Raw genomic sequence first — 27,655 nt, forward strand, 5'->3', positions numbered from 1 at the left:
AGCGTGTCTAGTCCTCTCTATACGTATGTATAGTACGTAGCGTCGACCAAGCACGGACATAAGAGAGGACACTTCTCTCTATTAATTATAGCTAGTTAACACAATATATGAAACACCTAAATTAACCCCCCAAAACCCCCAAACCCCCCCCCCTTTCAAAAAAAACAAAAACCCCAGCCACAGAAATGCTGACGCGTGGATGCCTATTGGTCCCAGTTGGTGCCACCAACCGGGACCAAAGGGTCTCCTGCCTGGGCTCCGCGCACAGGCCACGTGGAGGCCCATCTGTCCCGGTTCTGGATTGAACCGGGACTAAAGGGACAGGGCATTAGTACCGACCCTTTAGTCCCGGTTCCCGAACCGGGACAAAAGGCCCTTACGAACCGGGACAACAGGCCCTTTTTCTACCAGTGCTCCTGGATCTTCAAATCCTTCAAGAACTCCGCGAACGCCATCCTTGACGGCCCGCCGTCCGCCAGCGCCTCCGCCGCCTTCTCCTTCACTGATGCCAGCCTTGCCCTCAGCTTTCCTCCTTCATCCGACTCCATCACCAGCCTCACCTTCTTTCTCCACCTCCTCGGCCTTGACAAGCTCCTCGTCACACCCTTCTACCACCACTCCTAGCTTCATCTCGTCCACCAAGAACACCTTGTTCGCTTTCAGCTCGGCGTACTGCGGCCAGCACAACATCGGCACCCCGGTTGATGCCGCCTCCAGGACGGAGTTCCACCCGCAGTGCGTCACGAATGCGCTGGTCGTGGTGTGCCGCAGCACCTCCACCGGCAACAATGCTACATTCACGGACTAATACGGGGTTTTTACAGAGTGCTTGTGACTTGTCAGGTGTTGATTGGATTAAGGGAGAGGAAGGGGCCCACCCACCTGGAAATTTGGGGGGGGGAGTTGAAGATAATTAGAAGGAAGGGCCTGTAATCCCCCTGTAATGAGTCTGTGTGTTTAGCATTTTTGCTCCACCTGAGGCGCCCACATCTTCACAACCACCCCCCTTGTTTGCGTCCTCTTCAAGAACCCCTCGGGGAAGAGTGTGTCCAGATCCGGCTTCGGAAGGTGCATGAAGTATTTGGTCGGGTCCTCGGGCGGACTCCGCACGACCCACAGGAAGCGGTGGCCGGATTCTCGAGCCCACGTGCTATCTCCTTGAGCTGCGCCGCCGAAAGTTTGCCACAACTACAATTGTCTGTGTCATCATGTGCTTTCTCTTGTCAAGTGTGATAATACGTTGTCTTGATTGATCCAGTTATGGCTAATTATAAGACTGAAAGAGTTGCTCTTTCGTATTCAATCAGTTTTTTCTCAAACCATGTTTAAATTGTGTACTGCTATTTGGTGTGTGTCTAACTATAAGAGTGAAAGAGTGGTGCTTTGTGTTCATACAATTTTTTGCAAACCTTTTTTGAACTGTGTACTGCTATTTTGTGTGTGTGTGTGTGCGCGCGCGCGAGAGAGAGAGAGAGAGAGAGAGAGAGAGAGAGAGAGAGAGAGAGAGAGAGAGAGAGAGAGAGAGAGAGAGAGAGAGAGAGCTCGCGCATGTTTTGAACCTATTTCACCTGTGTAAATGACTGGGTTTGATATTTGTAGTTAGTGCTCAAATGTTTTTTTTCACTGTGGTTGTTGCATGTCTGTTTTATTGCCAGCCTTGCTCTGTTCTATTTTAAATCTCTTATTTTTGACATATGTGAACGTTGTTTTTCTTTCTTGGATTGTGTTCCATGTTTTCTCGTGCAATACATTGATGCAATAATGATATACACTTATGGATGATCATGACAATGTTTTAGAAGTCTACAAATGTCCTTAGTTTTTTTTAATTGTCGAACGCGGAGGAGGCAATCAACGTGCTCATGTAACAAGCAGTTTTCCAGGTTCGACGAGCTGAAGTAACCATGTGTGACAAAAATATGTTCTAGATGATGGGGAGAGTTGCAATTGAGATTGAACCAAGATACATTGCAAGCTTCAACCTCCAGTAGAAAAGGCTTCAGTATGTAACTGCGTCGCAGTAGGGGCATGGCCAATGTATAGCTCCAGGGTGACGTCTCGCATGCCATGTAGGATCGGATGACAGAAAAAGTAGGTTCGAATGGGGAAATGGAATTCTGGATGAGGTGGATGTGCTTGGAGAGAAAAATTATGTTCAGGTGTAAAAAGCTAAAAATATATGAAGTGAAGATTAGAGATGCATGTGTACTAGTGTCTTATTTTTTTATTCCTTGATGAGGTCCACTAGTGATAGCTTGCATTGGGAAGAATTTTTTTTAATATAGGTGCATCAAACTACCTTTTCTTATGTTCGGTACTGCTTATACACTTCCCTTGAAAATTTTGCATCTTGAAAAAAACTCTAGTACCCCAAAAGGAAATTCTAGTCTATAGCACTTAACTTATTTCTTTAGGCTAAACGATCATCTGTCAAAAAAGAATTCCAAGACAAACTTATTTCTTTTTACACAGGTTACTAAAATAACCATTTCTCATAAACACACTAGGCCCAATCGTGTGGCAAAATAATAATCAAAGCAAACATCCAGTTCTCCTGCTCTATTGTTTCATGTATTTTAGGCGGTAAATTTCTAAATGAAACTACTTCACACACAATATCTGATTTTTGTAGAATGATTACATGTGGTTGTGTACCCGATAGATGATTATGTGAATGGGTATGATTCTTTGTCGTACCAAAAATCGTATTGGGTAGCTTGGTTACTTTACTTCGTACTAGTGATCCATATTACATACCGTACTCCTATAATGGAAGATGTACAGAACATTGCCACCCATATATACTCTACTTCTTCCTTCTACTAGTGATCCATCGGCAAGCGACTCTACTTCTCACTTGAACACAATGCTCACATACATGTTTGGGTTCTAATTACACGTAGGAATGGGAGGTGTCGGGATTTTCTAGACAACGCACAGCGATGATCATACAACCAGATCATGGGCTTCTGGGTTGAAGAAGAGTTGTGATTCCATGAAAAACATCTGCTTGGTCTCTAACTTGACAGAAGCAGCTACACGAACGCCATTCTTGTCTGCAGCAATTTCAAGAGTTCTCTTTTATCCGTGGTTAGCGGATCACGGGATCAGTAGCAACCTACTGTATTGCCTCATTTCTGTAACGAACTGTTGTGCTTCTTGATCTAGTAGGCTTCCGTGAGAACAAACTATATGTTTCATTTAGACTACGGATCAGGTACTGACACGGAACCTTAAAAAAATCGTTTCCAGTTTTTATAAGAATCCTAAATTTCTACTCGATAAGAAAAATCTCAGAATATGAACCCAAGTTTGCACTACTCTGCAGTATGCATTAGAAGAGAACATCCAAATGACACTAAGAGCATCTCCAATAGCTTGTCTATATGGATGCCTATACTCGTTTTCCACGACGTGAGCCCAAAACAGACGTCCAACAGCTTGCCTAAATGGTCGTCCAAATATATACATCCTCTAAATCGACCTCGATAATGTCCACGTCTGGACAATGTGAAGGCGTCGTCCAAACTCAGCTGCAGACACGATTTTTTGCTCTCCCAGCGACGGCCCACCTGTCATGGTCCCCGTATATATACGTTCTGATGCAAAACTGGACGTGTATATTAGGGAATCTTTTTAGACCATTGCCTATACGAATATATAGACATCCAAATATACACATGCTATTGGAGATGCTCTAAACTTATAGCCAACAAACAATAACAGAAAAGAACACCAAAATCTAAAAAACAAAGAGTGAGAAGTAAAACGAATTGTATAGTGAGCAACCAAATTTAGTGACTGTCAGTTCTGAATGAAAGCAACGTACTGTTTCCCTGAACATCCAAGCGCTTGCAGTTTTGACAACTTCATTTGGAGTTTGGAAGCACAGCTAAGCCATGCCACATCATTACAATCAAGGATATAATTTCTGAAGCAGCTAATCAAATCTGCATAGCATAACGAGATGGAATCGAGGCAAACCTTCAGAATCACCCATTCTAAATTCGCAATAAGCTCTAGCTACAATCTCTGTATGATCTACAGATCCTTCAAGAATTCGGCGAACGCCGTCCGCGACGGCCCGCCGTCCGCCAGCGCCTCCGCCGCCTTCTCCTTGGCCAATGCCAGCCTTCCCCGGAGCTTTCCCCCTTCGTCGGACTCCATCACCAGCCTCACCTTCTTCTCCACCTCCTCTGCCTTGACAAGCTCCTCGTCGTACCCTTCCATCACCACCCCGAGCTTCATCTCGTCCACCACGAACACCTTGTTCGCCCTCTGCTCGGCGTACTGCGGCCAGCACAGCATCGGCACCCCGGCCGACGCCGCCTCCAGGACAGAGTTCCACCCGCAGTGCGTCACGAACGCGCCGGTCGCGGCGTGCCCCAGCACCTCCACCTGCGGCGCCCACATCTTCACGACCAGCCCCCTCCCCTGCGTCCTCTTCAAGTACCCATCGGGGAGGAGCGCGTCCAGGTCTGGCTCTGGGCGCGGCAGGAAGTATTTGGCCGGGTCCTCAGGCGGGCTCCGCACGACCCACAGGAAGCGGTGGCCGGAGTTCTCGAGCCCGCGCGCTATCTCCTTGAGCTGCGCCGCCGACATCGCTCCCAAGCTGCCGAAGCAGAGGAACACCACGCTCCGCTCCGGCTGCTCGTCCAGCCACGACAAGCACGCGCCCTGCGCTTGTGCAGCCGCCTCGCCTTTCACGATCAGTGGCCCGATGCAGTACACCGGCGGCGTCGGGCGGCCCGGGACACAGGCGCCCTCCCGGAGCGCCGTCACGGCCCTCGCCTCCAGCCGCTCGTAGGTGTTGATGAGCAAGCCCCGGGCCTCCGGTTTGCGCCCGTATTGCCCCATCCGCACGGCGCAGGTCCGGCTCGCGCGGTCCTGCACGATCTGGGGCATGTCCGAGGCAGGGATCGGCGGGACGCCGGGGAAGCGGAGAGATCCTTGCCCATGTCCTTGAAGTCGCCGCCGTCCGTCGTGGCGAGGTAGTGGGGGAGGTGGAGGAACGCCGCGAGGTAGGCGGCGGAGGAGGTGAAGTAGACATACGCCGGGACACCGAGTTCGTCAGCGGCGTCGAAGGCGTCGACGCAGAAGGTGTCGAGAACGAGGGCGGCGACGGAGGGGAGGGAGCGGAGGAAGGCGAGGAGGGACGGCACGGTGAGGCGGAGCGTGTCGACCATCTGCAGGTAGGGGTCCGGGTCCGGGTTGGGGTAGTCCGGGGGCGGGAGGTGGTGGAAGGAGATGGCGGGGTTGGCGGCGGCCAGGCTGGCGACGGCGGGGGCTGAGGAGGCGAAGATATCGGCGGTGGAGGCCGGAGGGGTCGGAACGGCGATGACGACGGGGATGCCGCGGCCGAGGAAGAGCTTGGCGAGCTCCACCATGGGGGTGAGGTGGCCCACGCCCAAGCAGGCGTGCAGCACCACCGCCGGATGTGGATCGGCCTCCATTGGCGACTGCCGACGACGACGATGCGGTCAACGGTGTGAGAGTGAGAGTGAGAGTGACGAGGACTGAGGAAGCGAGGAGTGGCGGAATCTTGTGGACTTTCTAGCAGTGTGGTTCGAGCGAGCAGATTTTTGTTTCTTAGCGAACATACAATGGTGCTATTTTAGAAATGTCACCTAGGATAAATGATGAGGTGGAGAAAAGATAACTCATAAATGATGATCTCTTAGCATAATTTGTCTCATCATATTTTAAGGAATGACAAGTTATTGAAGATAAGGCTAAGATATAACCCATTGTAGATATATTTTTTTGTTGTCTCTAAATTACATGCAAGATTTAAGATAAGACCGTTTTATCAACCATTGTACATGCTCTTAGCAAGCAGACTAGCAGTGTGCGTTGGGTTTTGGGCCGTGCTTTGTATTGGCAGATTATGGTCCATTAAGCAGCTGATTAGAACTGGGGATGTATCTGGTGCACCGATACCTCCTATATGACGCATTTTGCGTCAAATAGGAAGGCGACATTATGCAGGTCATCTATGCTACAAAAGCAATGCTAAATGCTGATTTAAGTGAGGATAAAGAGGAGGCTAAGACCAGTTCCATCAACAACAATGTTTCTCCTTTTCAGGTTCCAAATATTCAGTCTCAAATTGCAGGTCTTTCGGCGTACAGTGATGCTGCTTATAATCTGGAGATTGCAAAAGAGGAAGTTGGACTTGGTGTATCTCAAAAATGATGCTAACAGTCATCGTTCAAGCTTCTGCGGAGAATAGTTGTTCAAGCTGGATTAACTCTAGCAGCTATGGTGGTTAAAGTTCTAGGATGAAATTCTGCTATCTTCTTTTCTGATTGCAGGAATTTTGTTGAAGCGGTAGGAGCAAGAAATCTATTCGAGAGTACAGGACATTGAAGGATCAGACTGATGCTTGCTGAATTTCTTAACCACTCTTCTCATCTTAGAACATGTGAAATTAAGTCTGTCCCATGGATTGGGAATGTCATTGCCCACTCTTTTTCTAGAGTTTTGATGCAAAGATCTTCATTTAGTCTTTCGATCTTATACAACAAATCTTCTAAGAGTAAGGTTAAGCAGGCTTTAGACTCAATCTCTTTATAGTTTGGAAAGTTGATTTCTATACACTGTTTTGGGCTGCAAATAATTAAAATCTAAAACTCTCTTTGTGGGTTTGTGTTGTCAAAAAAAAGGAGGGCGACACAAAGGCTCTGCGCACAACTGGGCTAGCCCACCGGGTGCGAAGACACTTGTTTTCTGTAAAAAAAACGACGTACAAATACTAGAAACATCGAGAGATTCTGACGATTGGAACTCGCACTCATTAACTTGAGGCAAGTTCAGCTAGCCACTCTACCTGAGGATTGCTACTGGTGATATATAGCGAAAGTGTATAAGAACACACATCACCATACATATATAAAAAAACATTCCTTGTAAAAAAGGCGAACAATTTTGAAATGCCGGATATCTTTTGAAAAAAATGCAAATTTTATGAAATTCCAAAAAGAATCAAAATTTTGAAAATTTTCAACATTCCAATTTTTCCCAAAAGTATGATTTTTTGGAATTTCAAACATTGTTTAAAAATGCGAATACATTTTAAAATCTTGAATAGTTTGTAAAATTGCAAAAAACATTTGAAAAATCCATTTTTTGGAAAAATATGACATATTTTTCAGAAAAACAAAAACCTTGGAAACACCAACACTTTTTAAAACTTTTTTCACATGGGAATTATTTGAAACTCCTTACAAAAATTGAAAAAAGCAGACATTTTTTGGATCTGTGACAATTTTTTTAAGAAGGCATATTTTCTTAAATCCCAAACATTTTTAATTTGTGAACAGAAATTGAAAACAAGAACATTTTTAACTTCAGAACATTTTTTGAAAAGGCAAACATTTTCTAAAATTCTTGAACATTTACTGAGTTTATGAACAAAATTTGAAAACACGCCTATTTTTGAAGTTTTGGAAAATAAATAAAAACACAAAAAATTGAAATCCAAAAAAATATAAAGACTTTATGAAATTCCGAATTTTCTAAATTTATGAACAAAATTGTAAAAGACAAGCATTTTTGTAATTTTGATTTTTTTAAGCAAAAAATTTTGGTTCAAATTTGAACATTTTTGGGAAAAATAAAAGAAATGAAAAATAAAATAAAAACGAAATAAATGAAAAAAAACAAGAAGAAAAGAAAAAAGAGAAAGAGAAAAAACCAAAAGAAACTGGAAAACTTGTAAGAGAAACAAAAAAGGTTCGAAAACCGGCTTACTCGCTCTGGTATAATGGGCTGGTCCAAATTCATGCGTTGGTGATTCTTCTGTGCGTTTGCCCGAATATTGACGCAACAAGCATGCAGCTTTTTCTGGTTCTTGTGGTGCTACCGGTGCACCGGATGCCCGTACCACATTTTAGAAATATTTGATTTAAAAAAACATTAGCACATTCACACAACATCGTTGTCATAAAAATTCAAAACATTGCTCGAGGTAAAAAAATAACAAATTTGACACTAAATAGTATAACCTTTGTAAACAAACATAAGATGTTTTATATTTATTTATAGAGGGAGTACATACCATAGGTTGGGCTTCACATTTTTCCCGTTGTCACATTGATGTCAATTTTTTTATATCTCATGCAATGTTTGGAATTTTGGTTTGAATTTTTGTGGCAACATACATTGATGTTGCGTCAATGTGCTAATTTTTATCAGATTCTTCAAAACACATTAAAATGCGCTATGGCGTCCGGTGCACCAGAAACATTCCCGATTAGAACCGTCCATTGAAAAGACGGTTTGCACATTGTGCCCCTACACTTCTTTTCTGAAAAGCCGACCAAACCTTGTTTAGGGCGGGAATTCGATATATTCATCCTGAGAGGACTAGCAACCCAGGAAGAATGCGAAGACAATGAACGGATGATGCGGACGCCATTAGAGCACGTCGAACACATCCATCGCCAGCAAAGCCACCCCTGAAGAAACCGCATAGCCTCCACGACGTGGCCGGAGCACTCAACACTGTGTCGGAGATAGAGACGGGGGACAAGAGTTCCACACACATGGTCGTGGCCTCCACTAATTAAAAAGACCACACCATGAGATGCACACCTCACTGAATCGATGGGTCCAAGAGGTAACCAAACCTCTAGCTCGTCGACACCACCATTGGAGGCATCGCCAGATTAGGACCGAGCTCGAGTAAAATTATTCGGACAGGGCTCTGTCTTCCCCATCTCAACTGCTCCACCGAGGAACCTAGCCCTATATGTGCATTAGGCACATAGATCAAGATTCCCCCACCGTCCCGCCACTAAAGCGGCCATCGGAGGGGGGGGGGGCAGCAGTGCTGGGGAATGGATGGGAAACTTGCTCGCATTTCTTATCCTTCCCTCTCAGTCACCAGGGGTGATCTAACTGGATTTGACTAAAATTGTTTCATAAAGCGATAAAAATGAAAATTTGTTTGGGAAAACATTTATGGTGTCCTAGACTAGGGGGCACTCACCACGCCATCTCCTGGTCAGCTGGGCCGGGTCGAGAACCCCCCATGGCGGTTTACCAACAGGCCATCTTGAGAGGGCCCATGGAGCGTAGAAAGAACATTCCTGAAGACTTGGGGCATAATGCACGACACAGAGGTCGTCTACAACACAGGTACAACAAAGCTCCTTGGACCAGATCCCGCCTCCTAGACCACATGTGCAGTACAACAAATCTCGCCGCGCAGCCAGCCAGGATCTGACATACCTGCTGCGGTGTGTGCTGCGCGTTCTTCGTCCTGCTCATCATCGCCGTGCGTTCGTCGGCACGGCCTGCCTCGTCTTTCACCACAAAGACATCATCCTTCTCCGTCACGTATCTTTCCGTCATTCGCCTCCCCAATGCCTCCCTTGTACAGTGTCCAACTCCACTGCGAGAGAGGGACCAACCCTCCACGGGATCTCGTCATGCCACCAAGCTCAACCTCTCCTCCCCCCCTGCGCCGAAGTACCGCTCGCATCACACTATGATGTGATACGAATGGAGAAAAGAGGTAAGGAAACCTAGCAAGACAGAGTGGGGAGCGTTTGTGATGCTTGCCTTTTTCGCAGCGAATTTGTTCACGGATGTGGCTGATGTCCCTTGCCCTAAAATTCGTGCCTTAAATCCAAGGGTAAGGAGACCTTCGCCCCTAAAGTCCAAAAAATCTGACGTCACATACTTAGTTTTTTCGAGAATATATTTGTTATAGAAATTAAAAACCTTTCTCCCAAGCGGGGACCGTCTCAACTCCAAGTACGCGTTAGAATCTCTGGCCTCTCACTCTTTGCCCACCTCGATTGGCTAGCAATGAGCCATTTCTCTCTCTCTCTCTCTCTCTCTCTCTCTCTCTCTCTCTCTCTCTCTCTCTTGGGGGGGGGCAAAGTTGTTGGCATCCAAGCAAGCAAGCAGGTGTTTTCTTTTTTCAATGTTACACGAATTTAGGCACTTATGGATGGAAGGGTGGCATGTGGGCACTCGTGCCAAAACGCCAAAAATATGCAACTTGTCGGGCCTCACTTTTGGCAAGTCATCATGGAAATGGAAGTTGTACGTTAATCAAGTTTTTGTGTCACCTTTCATGAGCTTAAGCGCCAATCAGATTTTGCTTTGCACGCCAAATATATATGCCATCACCACCCATCCAAACTTTCTTTTGGATCAACAAATAACACCACAACCCTCTCCAAAAACTGCGCAATGATGGTGGAAAGGGAGAAAACCACTGGTTCCCGGACGGGGCTTGCCTACTCCCTCCCGCTGCTCCCATCCGTGCTCCCGATAGCCTCCACAACTTGGCCGGAGCACTCAACACCGCGTCAGAGATAGAGACGGGGGACAAGAGAATCACGGTATGGTCGTGGCCTCTAGTAAAAGGACCACACCGGGAGACACTCGCCTCACAGGATCGACGGATCCAAGAGGAAACCAAACCTCAAGCTCCCCGACATTGCCACTTGAGGCCTCGCCAGGAAGGCGACCGAACTCGAGCACAATTGTTTTGATGGAGCTTTGTCTTCCCCATCTCAACCGTCCCACCGAGGAACAAAGCCCCATGTGTGCATTGGACGCATGGATTGAGATTCCCTTACCCTCCAGCGATCGAAGCGGTTATTGGAGGGAAGGGAACTGTCGGTGGCACCAAGGAATAGATAGGAAACTAGATTGCATTTCTTATCCCTCCCTGACAGCCACTAGGAGTGACCTAACCGGATTTGAATCAAAAGTTGGTTCACAAAAGCGGTAAAATAATGAAACGTTGGTTGGGAAAACATGGTTATCATAAAACCACTACAATACCAAACACATACTAAAAAAAGTAGACAGTTCAAAGGTATACCTTAAAAGCAACGTGGCCATGGGCGTGCGAAATAACATTTCCAAATGATAAAAGGAATAGAATAAAATACATATGTAAATACCCAAGTCATGATGTGATTGTAATTTTATATGGAGCAAGACTATTTTTATCCTACCTGAAAAAGCAAAGGTTTCATAAACTCGGTCTAATGTCGATAAATTATCTCATTTTGCCTTTCACTCTATATACTAAACCCAACAAATGTACAGTGAAACCAGATTTAACATGATTCACTGCATTCACAAGATTGTATAGTGGACTTAGAGACCGAATACGTGCACGTGATACCCTCTGACTTGTTTATTTTGTAGTGGTTTGTTGCGAAATGTAGTGCAATGCAGAGACATTTGTAATTCCCATCAACCTATCACTATGCATGATCACTGTTAGAATTTTAAGTTTATGCGGTCAAAAAAAAAGTTTAATTGCGGATGATTATTCCAGCAAGCGGCATCGTATTTGTGCATATTCTCAATTTGGATGTTCTTAATTTTATAGAGGATACTAGTGTGTAGTGCGCGGCGGCACGCCGCGCCACATGAATCGATAAGCTATTTGTTTTTTCTTTGCAATGTTTGGTAAGTCGCCCAAGACTTAATTCGTTGCAAAGTAGTTCATACAAAGAAAGAGTACATCTAGTTGGTACACGCATGTGATCTACGGTACGTGGTGATAATGGCTACTGGATACCGAATTGCAAAGGTTTGGTTCGCTTCTTAGACCAGAGATGTTGATCCTCTGGCTTGGTTTGTCTCTGTGATGTAGTGGTAGAGAGATGAAGATATTTCTTCTGCTTTTGTTCTTGGTGATCTGTTCCCTGTGTAGAGAATGTTGAAGTTGTTGCTGGATGCACATCTTGACTCTTAACGGATTGGCAAAATATCTAGAAACTGGAGAAAAACTTTTTTGGAGATCGTTGTTTGCCTTACTTCACTTGCTGAAGGTTTTCTTTTTGCCATCTCTCTATTTCTAATTTCTTGTTTTTGTTCTTGCTCAACTCGTGCGCGGCTGAGCAGCTCTTGTACATCCGTCTTCATAGCATTGTAGTTGCAGTCGTTGATGACTATGGTGTGAAGAAAGCTCGTGCATGTTGTGAAGAAAGCTAGTGCATCAAGGGTGAACTAATCAGTTACCAATTTCTCTGAACCAGTCTTGACTCAAGAGGTGTCGAGTCAACAACACTTGCAGAACACAGTCCGCTGCACTAATCCTGGCAAGAGGTATCCAACAGTAGTAGCAACAACATCAGTAGACGGAATCAACAAAATGTCATACAAAGCAAACACCAAATACCGGAACAGGTAAACGCAGCTATATATGAATTACCTCTTAAGAGTGCATGACCACGTGATCCCCCGATTTTTAATGTGAAGGGATTTCTCCTGAAGAGACTGAGACACCTTGCTGCTTATAACCTGCATCTATCTAAACCTTAATATTGAATCCAAACATGGACTTAACCTAGATGTTGATGCTTGTGTGTGTTTTAGTTCATATATGTAGACCAAAGAGTTCGTCCATCTATGGCTAGGCAGTGCAATACAAAACAAGAAGAGTGTCAAAATATTATGGGAATCGTAGAACCCTTTGCTCGGGCCGCATTGCATTATATGGAACATATGCCGTGGCTTACAAGTTTTGGATCGAGGCTAGATCGACCGGTTTACAGAGATATACTCGGGAGAGATGGAAACAGAAGAAGAGATAGAATAGGTTTACAGTTTAAAGTGAATTCTATCCCTATACAACAACTAATTCTAACACTCCCCCTCAATCTAAACCTCATGAAGCTTTGCCAAGGTTAAGATTGTACTTGAACTCATCTAGCCGTCTCACGGTGAGTGGTTTTGTAAAGCCATCAGCAAGTTGATCTCCTGTGGGTATGAACCGAATGTCAAGTAGCTTTCGAGCTACTCTTTCTCTGACAAAGTGAAAATCAACTTCAATATGTTTGGTTCGTGCATGGAAAACAGGATTAGCTGAAAGATAAGTGGCACAAATGTTATCACACCATAGCCTAGCAGCTTGTGGAGCTTTAATTCCAAGTTCATAAAGTAAAGTCTGTATCCACATTACTTCAGCTATTGCATTAGCCAAAGCTTTATCCTCAGCCTCAGTGCTAGATCTTGAGACTGTAGCCTGTTTCCTTGCACTCCATGATACAAGGTTTGTTCCCAGAAACACAGCAAAACCACCTGTGGATCTTCTGTCATCAGGACAACCTGCCTAGTCTGCATCAGAGTATGCAGTAACAAGCATGGATGAAGACCTGGTAATATGAAGCCCAAGTCCCTTTGAAAACTTAAGATACCTCAAAATTCTCTTGACTGCAGTCCAATGAGTAGTTCTAGGTGCATGTAAATATTGACATACTTTGTTCACAGAGTAAGAAATGTCAGGCCGTGTAAGAGTCAAATATTGTAAAGCACCTACAACACTTCTGTAATTTGTTGCATCCTCTGGTCCAAGCACATCTCCACTTTCAACTGTAAGTTTTTCTGAGGTTGAGATTGGTGTACTCACAGGTTTACAATGCTCCAATCCCACTCTTCTGAGAATATCTGTAGTATACTTTTCCTGTGTGAGAAGTATGCCATCCTTTACCTGTTTAACCTTTATTCCAAGAAAATAGTGAAGATCACCTAGATCCTTAAGAGCAAACTCCAATTTCAGATCCTTCAGAAAACAAGTGGTGGCATCTGAACTTGAACTAGCAACAATTATATCATCAACATAAACAAGCACAAATATAGTGATATTGCCTTTTTTTGTAAAAGAACAGAGATGTATCTGCTTTTGATGGTGTAAATCCAAGTTGTTGTAACTGCATGCTCAATCTTGAGTACCAAGCTCTAGGGGCCTATTTCAACCCATATAAAGCTTTATCCAACTTACAGACATAATGTGGTGTGCTTTGGTTCTCATATCCCGGTGGTTGCCGCATGAACACTTCTTCCTTAAGAACACCATGAAGAAACGCATTCTGAACGTCCAGCTGCCGTAGACTCCAACCTCTGGAAATAGCAATAGACAACACAAGCCGAATAGTAGCTGCCTTAACAACAGGACCAAAGGTATCTTCATAATCAATGCCAAACCTTTGTTTAAATCCTTTAGCAACTAATCTAGCCTTGTACCTGTCTATACTGCCATCAGATTTTCTCTTGATCTTGTATACCCATTTACAATCTATAACATTATTTCCCTTCCTTGGTGGTACTAAGTGCCAAGTTTTGTTTTTCATGAGTGCATTGTATTCACTATCCATAGCCTCCTTCCATTCTTTATGATTAAGTGCATCATGCAAGTGGGTTGGTTCACCAAAACTACTGAGGAAAGCTCTTTTGACCCTGTCATACCTTACAGTACCATCAGTATATTCTTTTGCCTTGATAATACCTGATTGAGATCGTGTATGGCGTCGCGGAGCTGCTGTTGGTGAAGTTGGCACAGAAGATCCCAGTGCTGCAGTCGCTATTGGTTGCGCCACAGAAGATCCTGCGAGGTCAGCTGCAACCGAGACAGCCGCAGGTTCCCGATCCGGCTCCTGATCCAAGACGGATCGCGATGGAGGCGTGCCAGGCATCCTGCTGTTGGCCCACGGGCTGGTGGCGCAAGGGGATTCGCCCCCGTCCACTCCTGACGAGGTGGGCTCAGCATCGAGCCCAACTGCATGCGGGCTGTCGGCCACCAGCGCGGCTAAGACGATGGGCTCCACGCGGTCGGGCCTGTCAGCCGCCCCACCGCGATTGGCTGCATGCGGATGCCCGCGACCGTCCTTGGATCGCGTGGCGCTGGGACAGCGGGACTAGCGCAGGGATCCGCCTCGGATCGAACGCCGTTGCCATCCAAATCTGCGCCGCTGCCGCCTGAAACTGCATGAGATCCAACGCCTTCTTTATCTGTTTCTGCATACATGAAATCATGACCCGAATATGCACAAATATCACTAGAATCCGAATTTTTTATGGAATTCTTCACAGGATCAGCTTTATATAATTCTCTCCCGTGATCTGGAAGAAGGGCTATTTCAGCACGTAAGAGAGCTCCAGCATTTGGGTGAAGTTTGGCAAACGGAAAGAGAGTTTCATCAAAAACAACGTCTCTAGAGATGTAGATACGGCCAGTGGCAATCTCTAAGCATTTGTACCCTTTGTGGAGATTACTATAGCCAAGAAAAACACATTGGGTGGATCGAAACTCGAGCTTGTGGTGATTGTATGGACGCAAATTTGGGTAGCAAGCACACCCAAAAATTTTAAGAGCGTTATAGTCAGGTGTTTGATGATATAATCGCTCTAATGGAGTAGAATTACCAATGACTTTACTCGGAAGATGATTGATAAGATAGGTGGCTGCAATAAATGCTTCACCCCAATATTTGAGAGGCATGGAGGCATGTGCAAGGAGGGAAAGACCAACTTCAACAATGTGGCGATGTTTTTTCTCAGCAGAGCCATTTTGCTGATGAGCATAAGGGCAAGAGACATGATGTTCAATGCCTATGCTACGGAAAAAAGAGTTGAGCTTCTCATACTCCCCTCCCCAGTCACTTTGGACTGCCAAGATTTTCCTGTTAAAGTGCCTTTCAACAAGCTTTTGGAATTCTTGAAACACAGAAAAACTTCAGATTTGTGCTTTAACAAGTAAATCCAAGTAAACTTGCTAAAATCATCAATGAAACTGACATAATATTTTTTCTTTCAAAGGAATCTCTAGCATGACCCCATACATCACTGAAAATAAGCTCTAAAGGAGCATGAGACACACTGTTTGACCTAGGATAGGGGAGTTGATGACTCTTGGCACACTGACAAGCTTCACAAACAGACTCAATGGATTGGCTATATGACAAGGGCAAATTGCCTTTATTAACTACTTGCTTGACTATGACTGATGATGGGTGTCCTAATCTTTGATGCCACCGTGCCAAGGAGGGCTTGATGACAGAACAAGCATGACGACGTCTGTGATTGAAAACTCCGGATGAGATGGGGTAGAGCCCTCCAATGCATCTGCCGTGATGTAGAAGTTCCCTCGTTGCCCGATCCTTTATAAAAAAGTAGCGAGGATGAGTTTCAAAGAAGACATTATTATCGGTGGCTAAGCGAGACATAGAGGCAAGGTTTTTATCAGCTTGTGGAACATGAAGGACATCGTTTAGAACAAGATCACGTTTAAGAGTAGGAGAATTAATAAAAGCTTGACCGATGTGTTGAATATCCATACCTCCACCACTTGCAGTGTGAATCTGATCGTTGCCAAGGTATTTCTCCCAGAGGGCGAGTTGCTCTAGTTCACCAGTGACGTGGTCGGTTGCACCAGAGTCTACATACCACATGCCATCGCCCCCTTGCTCGCGCATAGCTGCAGCAACAAGACGTGCGTCGGGGACAAAATCTTCATCATACCTATGCCAGCAATCCACAACTTCATGTCCTGCCTTTTTGCAGAGTTGGCACCGAGGACGTCCCCGGGAAGAAGAGGAGCGGCGGCCGGAGTTGTTGTTGGAGCTGCCGCCTGCTGGTTTATTGGTGTAGTTGCTGGAGTTGTGGTAGCCGCCGCCACCAGAGCTGTTGTAGCCGCCATCTCCCTGAAAGTGGCCACGCCCGCGCCCACCGGTGCGGGGCTGTCCCTGGTTACCGCGCCCACGGCCGCGACCACGAGAGGCAGCATTGGCAGAGGATTGGCGAAGGTTGGTGCCGTGAAGAAGACTGAGGCGGGCATCAAAGCTCAGGAGCTGGCTGTAGAGCTCCTGAACCGTGACCGGTTCCACCCGAGCAGAAAGCGCCGAGACGACAGGATTATATTCCATGTCCAGTCCGGCGAGAATTTTGGAGACGATCTCCGGATCGGAGAGCGCGGCGGCGGTGCAGGCAACTTCATCTATAAGACTTTTAATTTTGCCAAGGTATTCAGCCATTGTCATATTACCTTTCTGAAGATTGGTCAGCTCGATGCGGGTATTTATGGCTTGAGCTTGACTCTGAGCAGCAAACATGGCATGGATGGCATGCTAAACTTCGGCCGGCGTCTGTAACGTGGCGACTTGTGCAAGAATATCGCGAGAAAGAGAGCCCATCAAATATCCTTGAAGTTGCTGTTGTTGTGCATACCAGAGGGTGTTTGCAAAGTTGGTGATCTGCTCTTCCTTGCCGTCCTTGGTGATGGTGAGGGTGGGCGGTGGTGCCGGGCTCTTCGCGTCGAGATGATGCTCCATATGTGCCCCTTTGATCTGCGGCAGCACGACGGCCTTCCAGAGAAGAAAATTCCCCCTCATCAGCTTCTCCTGTGGTGGTGATCCAAGGGATGCGGTGGTGGTGGTGGTGGTGGTGGATGAGGAGGCGAAGGTGGAGGAGGAGGTGGTGGAAAGTGCACCCATGGTGCTGGGCGACATGGCGGCGGAGGTGGTAGACATGCTCTCCATGGAGGAAGGTAGCTAGATGTGTTTTTGTTGAGGAAGAGGCTCTGTTACCATGTCAAAATATTATGGGAAGCGTAGAACCCTTTGCTCGGGCCGCATTGCATTATATGGAACATATGCTGTGGCTTACAAGTTTTAGATCGAGGCTAGATCGACCGGTTTACAGAGATATACTCGGGAGAGATGGAAACAGAAGAAGAGATAGAATAGGTTTATAGTTTAAAGAGAATTCTATCCCTATACAACAACTAATTCTAACAAAGAGAAGTGAGAGAAGGTTGGTTGGCTACCATGAAGTTGGCAACTCCGTGAAGAATTTCATTCCCACAGATGACGATGCAGCCAAAATCGCCTTCGTCCTCCTTTGGCGACGCGACGATCACTTCCTTGTGAAGATTTTCTCCCATGACTTCCCGCAAGACAGCATCACACCTATTGATTTTCCAATGGTACACCGGCGCCGTCGGACCGATGTGTCTGATTGCGTCACGCATGCTTTGAGTTCTTTTACCAGCAGATAGAAGACCCCTGCATATGTATACAGATCAACCATTGAGGTCGGTCAACATAAGAAATAAGCAACCAATCAGAGTAGATCACCCTTTGTGACCAGTAAAGATAGGCAGGAAGCAATCAATCAGACGGCTCGACGCTTACAATGTGAACAGTGAACCGCAGTTTTGATTCGACTCCTGACATAAATCAAGTGGAGAACGGCCTGTATATGGCGATGAGCATCCTGAAACCTGCAGCTCGCGAACACAAATCTGAGAATTGGAGGATTTGATCAACACAAACAGCGCGTGAGATGACGAAACAACAAGTCGACGTACCTGAGCTCGTCCGTGACGTCCTCCTCGCCCTCGCCATCTCCACATGTTGAGCGCGCCGACCACGACTCTGCCTTGGAGACCAGTCACGCCCGAGATGGAGCCCACGAGGAAGCGGGCGGGTGTGCCAAGGAGGGGGCGGAGCCCGAGCGCCCCGGCCCTGCAGCCGTGCCCCACCGCGTCGGCAACGGCATGGCACTCCGTGGAGAGACAGCGGCGTCCGTTATGGTTGGCCGTGAGTAGAGCTTGTGTGTGCCACGGACGACGGGAACTCGACGGGGACAGGGCCGAGCGCGGATCTTGCTCCCGCGAGGCCCACGGCATTGACGTCCTCCTCGCCGTGGCCCTCGCCACCTTCATCACCCAGGTCGAGTCGCACTCCCGTGGTGACGGAGGTGGAGCCGCCGAGGAGCGGGGATAGCCCGAACCCGAGCGTCCAGGTCGTGCCCTGCCACGTCGGCGACGTTGTGGCACTCCTGGGAGAAACGAGGGTGTCCGCTGTGGCTGGCCGCTACGTCGGCGCGCTCCACGAACGGGAGCCCGGAGAGGACGGGTCCGAGCGCGGATCCTGCTCCCGCGTGGTCCACATGGCTGAAGCCCTCTTGCGTGGTCGAGCGCACGGATGACGACTCCGCGGGGGTTCCGTCGTGCCGGAGCCGCCGACCGCGCAGGTTGAGCCGGCGGGTACGCCGAAGAGCGGGCGGAGTCCGAGCGCCCCGGCCGCGTGGCTGTGCTCCGCCACGTTGGAAACGGCGTGGCATGCGGTGTACACACGGCCCCTTCTGCTGTTGCTGGCGGTGACGGGGTCAGCGGTGTGACGACGGCGATAGGAATGGCGCGCCACTGCCTGAGTTCCATTGAGGAAGAGAGACGGGGGCGGCGAGGTTGGAGGGACTGGTTGCGTGTCCGCAGCCGGGATTTGGGGGCGCACAGCAGGGGAGATTTTATAGTGGCATACAGCGGCGAAGCGGTGACCGGTTGCAAAAGATCTTTCCAGAGCCAGACAAATCTAGAAGCAACCATCTAGAACCAATCGACGTACCCTCAATAAAAAAAAAGAACCAATCGACGTGGTGCAAGGTCAATCAACGTGGCGTAAGAATAGAAAAGGAGCGAGTTCACCAGTAATGAAAATATCAACCACACGTGTCAAGTTAACAAGGGCTGTAAAAAAAATTCAGAATAAACCAGGTAAATCGAACCCTTACGGGCCTAGTCTTCTTAGTATACGTCCAGCAAGGGGCATCGTGTTTGTGCATATTCTCAACTAGGATGTTTAACTCTATAGAGGATATACACGATGTAGTTTTCAAACTTTATCGGGTGTAACCAATTTCTTTATTCACTCGAACAAGTTTCAAAATTGCAATGAGATTTCCAAAATTCAGCAATTTTGGTGGGTATCGAAAATTGTGCCTCAAACTTTAGACCGATTCTAAATGAAATTCATAGCAAAATGATTTTTTTTGGTAAAATAAGTAAATTAACTTAGACCTCTTTGATATAGTGCCGATGCAATCTTCAAATTTTCTAATTTTTGGATATTTCTGTGAGCTGTGGTTTTTTTTTTGTTATCTAAATTTGAACCTTGCTCGCGGATAGGGACCCACCTCAAATGAAACCTCATGTGAAAATCTCTGACTTCTCTCTATCTCTTTGCCAATCTCGGCAAAACCATTCATTTGTTCTCTGCGCAAGGTTGTTGGCATCCTATGCAAGCAAGGCGTTCAGGTTCAATGTAACACGAATCTAGGACACTAAGATTGACGTAATTGTAGCCTGTAGACACCTCGTGCCAAACGCTAAAATATGCAACTTGCCGTGCGTTGCTTTGTATCACGTCAAGAAATAAAAATAAAACTTTTTGGAGCAACCGTCCAATCTGCGGGGGAAAACCACCGGTAGCCAGTATCCGTGGTGCAGCTCACCATGCGTCAGCACGTCCTGAACCCGGATATATATGAACCCGCTTTACAAAAATGTATTTTAGACGCGTTTTGAAATGTCAAAATATTCAAAACAAAATTCCGTGCATACATGTTTGCAAAAAATATGTCGGTGGCACAAAGTTTTGTGTAAAAAGGTCTTTTAATTTTGTCTCCGCAAAAAAGACAAATTTTAGTGCTTCTAAATAGCGTTTCACGATACAATGTTTTGTCTTTTTTGCACAGGCAAAAAAAAGTTTTTTCCATGAAACTTTCTGACACACATAGAATATGGAGATGTCCGAATGCACTTTTTCCAGAAATTTTTGGCATTTCAAAATGTGTTCCCGAATATGGGTGTTCATATGTATCCGGGTTCATCCATGCACTTTTCTGCTCACCACCCCTTTCGATCAGTGTCTGATCTGGTAGAGCCTTGTGTTGACATTGTATGGCGCTGCTTTTGCTTTAAGGTGGAAGTGCCGACATGTGCAATCGCGTCCGTCCGTTCATGGTCGTCGCATGTCAGAGGATGTGTTTGTAGTTTCTATCACTTTTGAGGTGGTTTGTACAGCAAGTGAAATTTCAATATAAAGTGGAGACCTTTTCGCAAAATGGAAAAGGTTGCAAAGTGAATTATCTCTCACACAGATAATTGGATATTCTCTCGTAGACTTATGGCAAAGACATTCGGGGTTGTCTCTATCCCTCGATATAGTAAGATAACAACCCGATCAAAATCATGGGACTTTGCTCGCCTCCGAAGCAAGCAACGGAGGTGTACAAACAGATATGCACAAATGCAGGGAGGGTTCGTGTGAACTCGCCTGTGCATTTTCACTGTTGTGAATAGCGTGTAAAGGAGAGAGGTCCAGGAGGAAAAAAAAACAACGATTACATGATTGGTGTAAGGAATCGATTACTTATAATCGAATCAGTGACCAGATATGGGTTTTCTTCCACCTTCATTTTGCAAGAGTTTTGTTGCCAAATGCGGGGCAACGTGGAGACATTTTAACTTCTCGTCAACCTATAACAGTTTGACTAAGTACATGATTAACATTAAAATGTAATCTTCAATTGTGCGTGATCCTCCTACCAAGTGGCATTGTGTGTGTGCGTATCCTAAACTAGGACTCTTAACTCTCTCGAGAATATATATAATGCAGTTTCACACTTTATTACGTGTAACCAATTTTTCTATTCACTCACACAAGGTTTAGACTTTTGATGAAATTCGATTAAATTTGGTGGCACAAAAAAAATCTCCACCTCATATATCACATTAAATCGAAGTTAAATCCAAAGCAGAATTTTATTTAAATTCAGTGAAATTTCTTTGAAATAATTCAAAAACAGTTTTCTAATTTGGTAAAATCCAGATATTTTAGTGATGTCTAGAATATATGTATTTGTTACAGAAATTAAAAACCTTGGTTCCGAGTGGGGACCGCCTCAACTGCAAGTACGCGTGAGAATCTCTGCCCCCTCTCCCTTTGCCCACCACGAGTGCCATTTCTCTATGTTTTTTTTGGCAAGGTTGTTGGCATCCAAGCTAGCAAGTAGGTGTTGCGGTTCAATGTTTACACGAATTTAGGCACTGGTGGACGGAAGTGTGGCATGTGGGCTGGGCACTCGTGCCAAACGCCGAAAATATGCAACCTCGCTTTTGGCAAGCCACCATGGAAGACGCAAGTTAATTAAAGTTTTTCACGTCACCTTTCATGAGCGTAAGCGCCAATCAGATCTTGCTCTGCACGCCAAATATATCTGCCATCACCATCCATCCCAACTTTCTTTTTGATCAACAAACACCACAACCCTCTCGAATCCGCGGAAATGATGGTGGGAAAAGGCCAGCATGCATGCATGCATGGGCCAATGTAATCCTACGGCGTTGGCGGAGAAAAATAGGTCGACGTGGCAGCATATGCCGTGGCAAGTGTAAATTAATCCAAACTGCCCCTCGTCTCCCGCACGGATAATTGGATATGCTTTTCTTGTAATCAACATACGGCTGAGACGGAGTTGGCGTTTCTAACTGGCTCTATCCCAAGATAAAATATATAAACCGCTAGTAGATAACAAATCGATCAATATTATGGGATTTATTCCGCGGCATGGATAATTATAGGGTTTCGCTTGCCACCGAAGCAACCGGACGTGCACAAATTACCCACAAATGCAGGGGAGGGTTCGAGCGAATTCCACTCTGAATTTTCGCCCTTGTCAATTGCCTGCGAAAGCCAGAGATCCCGGAGGAAATTCCTTGGTGCCCCCCAAAGTCTCCGGTCTTGGGAGGGAGGTTGCACGCGTAGTTTTGCTAGATATATATTCCACCCGCCTCCCTAATCGATCGCTCTCACGCCAATAGTTTAGTCGAACCGAACACCGAAGACTTTGACCCCGCGATCGGCGATCCAACTGCCTCACCAGGTTTATTATCTCTATCTCCCCGCCCCGCAAGGCGCAAGCTCTTCCCACAGCTTTCCTCCTAGCCAGCTCCGCCCTCTCCTTCCTCCTCCTCCAGCCGAAAGCAGCAATGGTGAGGCTGGGGCCTCTCGCCGCGCAGCACTCGGGAGCGTTCGCCCGCGACCTGGGGCTGGGGAGCCCCGCGGCGCTCGTGGCCTTCGCGGTCGTCGCGACGGTGGCGGTGGCGGCCGTGGCGGCCTTCGGCTGCGCCAAGGGGGCCAAGAAGCCGCGCCGGCAGGACAACAACAACGTGTACTACTACGGCCAGGGGTACCCACCGCCGCCCCCCGCGGGCGCGTACGGCTACCCGGCGCAGCAGCCTCCCCCCGGCTACGCGTACCCGCCGCCGCCCGTCGACGCCGGGAGGAAGCAGGGAGGGCGCATGGGAGCCGGCGCGGGTCTCGCCCTCGGCGCAGGCGCCGGCCTGGCCACCGGCGTCATCGTCGGCTCGGCGCTCAGCTCCGGCTGCGGAGGCGGCTGCGGCGGCGGATGCGGTGGCGGCTGCGGCGGTTGACTTGATCGTACCACGACGTGCTTATCGGCTTGCGTTGGTGTGCGTAGTGGTTAGGCAGTTGGGGCTTTGATAATTGTATAGATACTGCTACTACTATACCGTCGCGTGTGATGATCGGCATCCCTCTATGTCCACTTGTTTAATTATTACTACGTGATGAGCATATTGTGAAAGCAGCATGTGATTTGGGGCGTGCATGCATGCCGTTCTTTTCCATGTAGTAACAAATGATGATCAAGAATTCAATATAGACATGGAAATGAAAATGCTGATTTGATTGCGGGACAAGATATTGAGTTGAAAAACTACACCTTCTGGTGCCTCGCCTACTCGTACACAAGAAAAAGTAGGACTATTCGACGGTCTTTGATTTGCACCAAAAAGCCTAGTTAGTGGCGGGGCACGAGTAGGAGGCAAAAGCCTAACGTTAATTGTCCGCCACCACCAGGTAGCACTATTTCAATTTCAACAGACGCAGCCATTTTTGCCGACATTGACAAGGCAGTGTGTTGCTACATGCACTGCACATTTGTACTCTTGTACAGTTCTTTCGATCCTGAGATAGCGGAGGCTTTTATCCTACGCACTGCTGTCTCTTTTGCACAAGACCAAGGGTTGACGTATGTGATTTTTGCCTCTGATTGTCTTTCCCTGATGCAAAGGATCAAGTCTGACGTCATCAAACAAACGGCCCTTGTGTTTGCGTCTTTCCCATTCAAACGTGTTGGTCGGCAATGTGATGTTGTGGCTAATGTTTTAGCCAAGTCTTGTAAAACTCTAGTGCGCTTTGTATTTCACATTTTGCTCCGTAGTGTATCCGGCAGACTTTGTATGACCTTATTACTTAATCAATAAATGCCGACATTCTGAAAAGAGGACAGTTGTCGCAATTTCAGGAGCTATGCACCGAAAGTACCCTACGGCTAGTTCACCAAGGAAACACAGAAGCCCCCACAAAGAGAGAGGGAGGAGAGGGGGGGGGGGGGGGGGGGAGAGAGGTGTACTCTCTTTTTTTACGTGGAAACAATATGTGTACTCACCTTGATAAAACAAGTAGATGTACGAATTAGCATGCTGACCACACGAGAAAATATGTACTCTAAAATATCCAAAGTCCGTAATCCGATTTTGTCGGACACCAATAGTAGGTAATTTAGGGCATCTCCAATGCCAACCCTTTGAATGGACACACTATTTTTTCGGACTGGTCCGAATTCGTCCGCGGATATTGATATGGGAGCCGACCATCACCCTGTCCCCTAAACGTTTGCACCTATTTTTTTGCCGCCGCTATACTTGAGAGTTATGCTGGTTCGAAGAGATATTTCCCTGATGACCAAGACCTCATTTTGAACATGAACAACACTAGTATTGAGAGATTAGAGTATAGGGATGTTGATGATGTAAGTGTCTCTTGTAAGAGAGTTAGTGTTGAGAGAGTAGAGGTTGTGATTTCCCTGATGATGTAAGTGTCTCTTGTAAGAGAGTTTGTGTTAAGAGACGTTTCCTGATGGCCATGAACTTTAAAAAGCATGCTATGGTTTTCCTCCTTTCGTCCTCAAGTGCAACTCCGCTGAGCCAGCCTAACAAAAAGTACACTATTTTCTTGTTCAAGCCGGTTCTTTTTGTTCGCTTTTGTTGGGTAGTTGGTTTCCATCTGGTGTTATTTCTCGATTTTTAAGTTCCGTTTTATTTTCATATTCCTTTAAAAAATAATTTTCAGTTTCTATCTACTTTTTTGTTTTCCCTATTTTTCACGTATATATTTTCATTTTAATTACATCAAGTTTTATAAAAAAAGGAACACTTCTGAATATTTTCATTTTTAGTTATTTACATAAATATTTTCATTTTAATACTTTTTATTTTTGTTTTATATACACCATGCCTTTTCTTATATCATTTTTGCTTCTTATTTATTTTCTATTTTTTGGAATCTTTTTTCATAGTGTTTTCCAACAATTTTGTTGTGTTTATAGAAAACAATATGCATCTTAGAAAATTCTCATTTTGTTTTTGAAAAATGGTCATTGTGTTTTTTAAAAGATGGTCATCGAGTATTTGAAAAGTGTTTATCTTGTACTTAAAAATAATTTTGACCATGTATAAAGATTTGTAAAAATTGTTCATGTATGGCGTAAAAACTGGAAGCAGAAAATAAAAAAGAAACAACAACATTTTTTCCAGAAAAACTGGCATACTGGCCACGCTGAAGTGAATGGTTGGAAAAAGATGAATAAAGTAGTCAATTTACACAGGAGTGGAGCAAGAGAACGAGAACAACCAATTTGGTGTGCCGGCCCATGCAAAAGGACATGTGACTCATGGAAAGTGAGATATAGATTATCAGAGTTCTAAAAAAAGAGATGCTTCTGAGTTAGTTACTCCCCCCTTTCAAAAATAACTGGATGCTTCTGAGTTTGAACTAAAACCATGTCAGTTCCGAACGGAAGTAGTAGTTTACAAGATGGACTAATCAGAGGAGCAACCTATAGGCCGGGCAAAGAGGGCGACCGCCCAGGGCCCTAAGAGGAGTAAAGCCCAAGTTAAATTATACTACTAACCACTATACTTATATTTTCAAGTCCAAAAGATTATAATACTAACCACTATATTTATAAAAAAGGGACCAGTTTCAAATATTTTTCATTTTCAGTTAGTTACATATTTTTTTCATTTTTTTTCTGAATATTGTTTTTTGTCTTAAATACAGCATACCTTTTCTTGTATCATTTTTTTGCTTCGTATTTATTTTCTATTTCTGGTCTTTTTTCATCATAGTGTTTTTCAACTATTTCGTTATGTTTCTAGAAAACAATGTGCATATCAGAAAATGCTCATTTTGTGTTTTTGAAAAACTGTCAATGTGTTTTTAAAACATGGTCATCATGTATTTTAAAAGTGTTTTTATGTATTTAAAATAATTTCCATCATGTATAAAGATTCATAAAAGTGTTCATGTATGGTGTACAAAACTGAAAGTGAAAAAGGAAAAAAAATGATGTTTTCGGAAAAACTGGGATACCCATGGTGGAGTGAACGATTGATGAAAAGAGGAATAAAATAGTCGAGTTGAGCGAGAGAACGAGAACGACCAATTTGGTGGGGTGGCCCACGCAAAAGGACATGCAAGTCACTATAAGTGAGATATAGACGTGTCTGAATTAGTCAGTCCCTCCCTTCGAAAATAATTGGTGTGGTTTTAGTTCAAAACAATGTATTTTATTTCGAATGAAGGTAGCAGTTTATAAGATGGACTGATCAGAGGAGTGACCCATAGGCCGGGCAAAGAGGGCGACCGCCCCGGGCCCTAAGAGGTGTACGGCCCAAGTTAAATTATAATACTAACCACTATACTTATATCTCAAGTCTAATAGATTATTGTATGTAAGTAGAAAAATCTTAAGTTTGCAGAGCAAGCCCACACCACAAACCAATCTACTAATGGATCATATATATAAGTGTCTTAAATTTAGTATAACTTTGTATTAAAGTTAGTATAAAATTGAGACATTTACTTTGGACGGAGGGAGTACGTCTCAGAAGTTGTACCGAATTCCATGTTAATTAGATTTGTATGTTTAGTTGCTTGTAAAACCTTTTATGTCAAAAATTGGCATGGGCTCTTATATATATACACCAGAAGAAACCCAACGTCCAAACAAGCATATCAGTTACCCTAAATGTACAAAGAAAATTACACAAAATATAACCGGTGAACAGTCACCAACTAGGGACATATATGAACGACTCACCCGTTGTCCGATTTCGATTGTGCAATTGTGATTCTTAAAGGCATAGAAAGGTTGGTTTTCAAGGAAGACTTTTTTCATGAAAACCGAGAACGGTCCACCTGGGTTTTCTGTGAATCCATGAAAAATGAGGGTGGGCTGGCTTCTTTTTCTTTTGCGAGAAAATTTCCAATCTATTCATCTTCAATCATGGCAGTACAACGAATACCAAAAATAATAGATATTACATCCAAATCTATAGACCACCTAGCGACGACTCCCAGCACTGAAGTGAGCTGAAGGCATGCCGTCGTCATCGCCCCTCCATCGCCGGAGTCGGGCTCAACTTGTTGTAGTAAACAGTCGGGAAGTCGTCGTATTAAGGCCACGTAGGACCAGTGCACCAGAATAGCAACTGCCGCAGATGAAGAATAACATAGATCGGAAAGATCTAATCTGAGACGAACAACGACGAGATCCGAGCAAATCCACCAAAGATAGATTCGCCAGAGACACACCTCCACACGCCCACCAACGGTGCTAGATGCACCACCGGAATGGGTGCTAGACGGGGAGACTTTTATTTCATCTTCAGGGAGTCGCCGCCGTCTCGTCTTTCTGAACAGGACACAAACCCTAGCAATATTGAAAAAAAAACGACTAAAAACGAAGTCCTCCCACTGGCCCTTACCGAGATCCACCATGCCCCCATGGCCCTAGGGCCACCGGAGAGAAAGCAGACATGCGGCGGCACTGGTGGGAGACATAAACCCTATCTTTTTTGTGGAGGAGGAGGAGGAGGCGGCGACGGCTCGTAGGCGGCTGGCTTCTTTTAATCTCAAGAAAAAAGGCCGCCTCGCGCCTACGAGCCGCTAAAAGATCCAAAAAAGAA

At 45.6% G+C, this 27,655-nt stretch overlaps 2 protein-coding genes, 1 non-coding gene and 2 pseudogenes across 3 annotated transcripts; 1 reads left to right on the forward strand and 4 right to left on the reverse strand.

The window, feature by feature from the left end:
* Nucleotides 1-404: 404 nt before the first annotated feature.
* On the reverse strand, nucleotides 405-4,000 carry LOC123191948 (UDP-glycosyltransferase 88F3-like; annotated as a pseudogene).
* On the reverse strand, nucleotides 3,764-5,544 carry LOC123186310 (anthocyanidin 5,3-O-glucosyltransferase-like; annotated as a pseudogene).
* An 11,047-nt stretch (nucleotides 5,545-16,591) lies between these two features.
* LOC123038502 (small nucleolar RNA Z247) lies at nucleotides 16,592-16,723 on the reverse strand. Its single transcript, XR_006417892.1, has one exon. It is a non-coding gene; the product is annotated as a small nucleolar RNA Z247 (small nucleolar RNA).
* Nucleotides 16,724-17,339: 616 nt separating this feature from the next.
* Nucleotides 17,340-19,029, reverse strand: LOC123186311 (uncharacterized). The gene is made up of 3 exons (XM_044598093.1): nucleotides 18,125-19,029; nucleotides 17,949-18,037; nucleotides 17,340-17,819 (listed from the first exon to the last, which is right to left on the reverse strand). The coding sequence occupies exons 1-3, from the start codon at nucleotides 18,977-18,979 to the stop codon at nucleotides 17,546-17,548; spliced, it is 1,218 nt and encodes a 405-aa protein (XP_044454028.1). The 5' UTR covers nucleotides 18,980-19,029; the 3' UTR covers nucleotides 17,340-17,545.
* Nucleotides 19,030-22,397: 3,368 nt separating this feature from the next.
* Nucleotides 22,398-23,320, forward strand: LOC123186312 (protein SRC2 homolog). Its single transcript, XM_044598094.1, has one exon. The coding sequence runs from the start codon at nucleotides 22,589-22,591 to the stop codon at nucleotides 23,030-23,032; it is 444 nt and encodes a 147-aa protein (XP_044454029.1). The 5' UTR covers nucleotides 22,398-22,588; the 3' UTR covers nucleotides 23,033-23,320.
* Nucleotides 23,321-27,655: the final 4,335 nt, after the last annotated feature.

Source organism: Triticum aestivum, chromosome 2A (assembly GCF_018294505.1).
Source record: "Triticum aestivum cultivar Chinese Spring chromosome 2A, IWGSC CS RefSeq v2.1, whole genome shotgun sequence".
Classification (NCBI taxonomy): Eukaryota; Viridiplantae; Streptophyta; class Magnoliopsida; order Poales; family Poaceae; genus Triticum; species Triticum aestivum.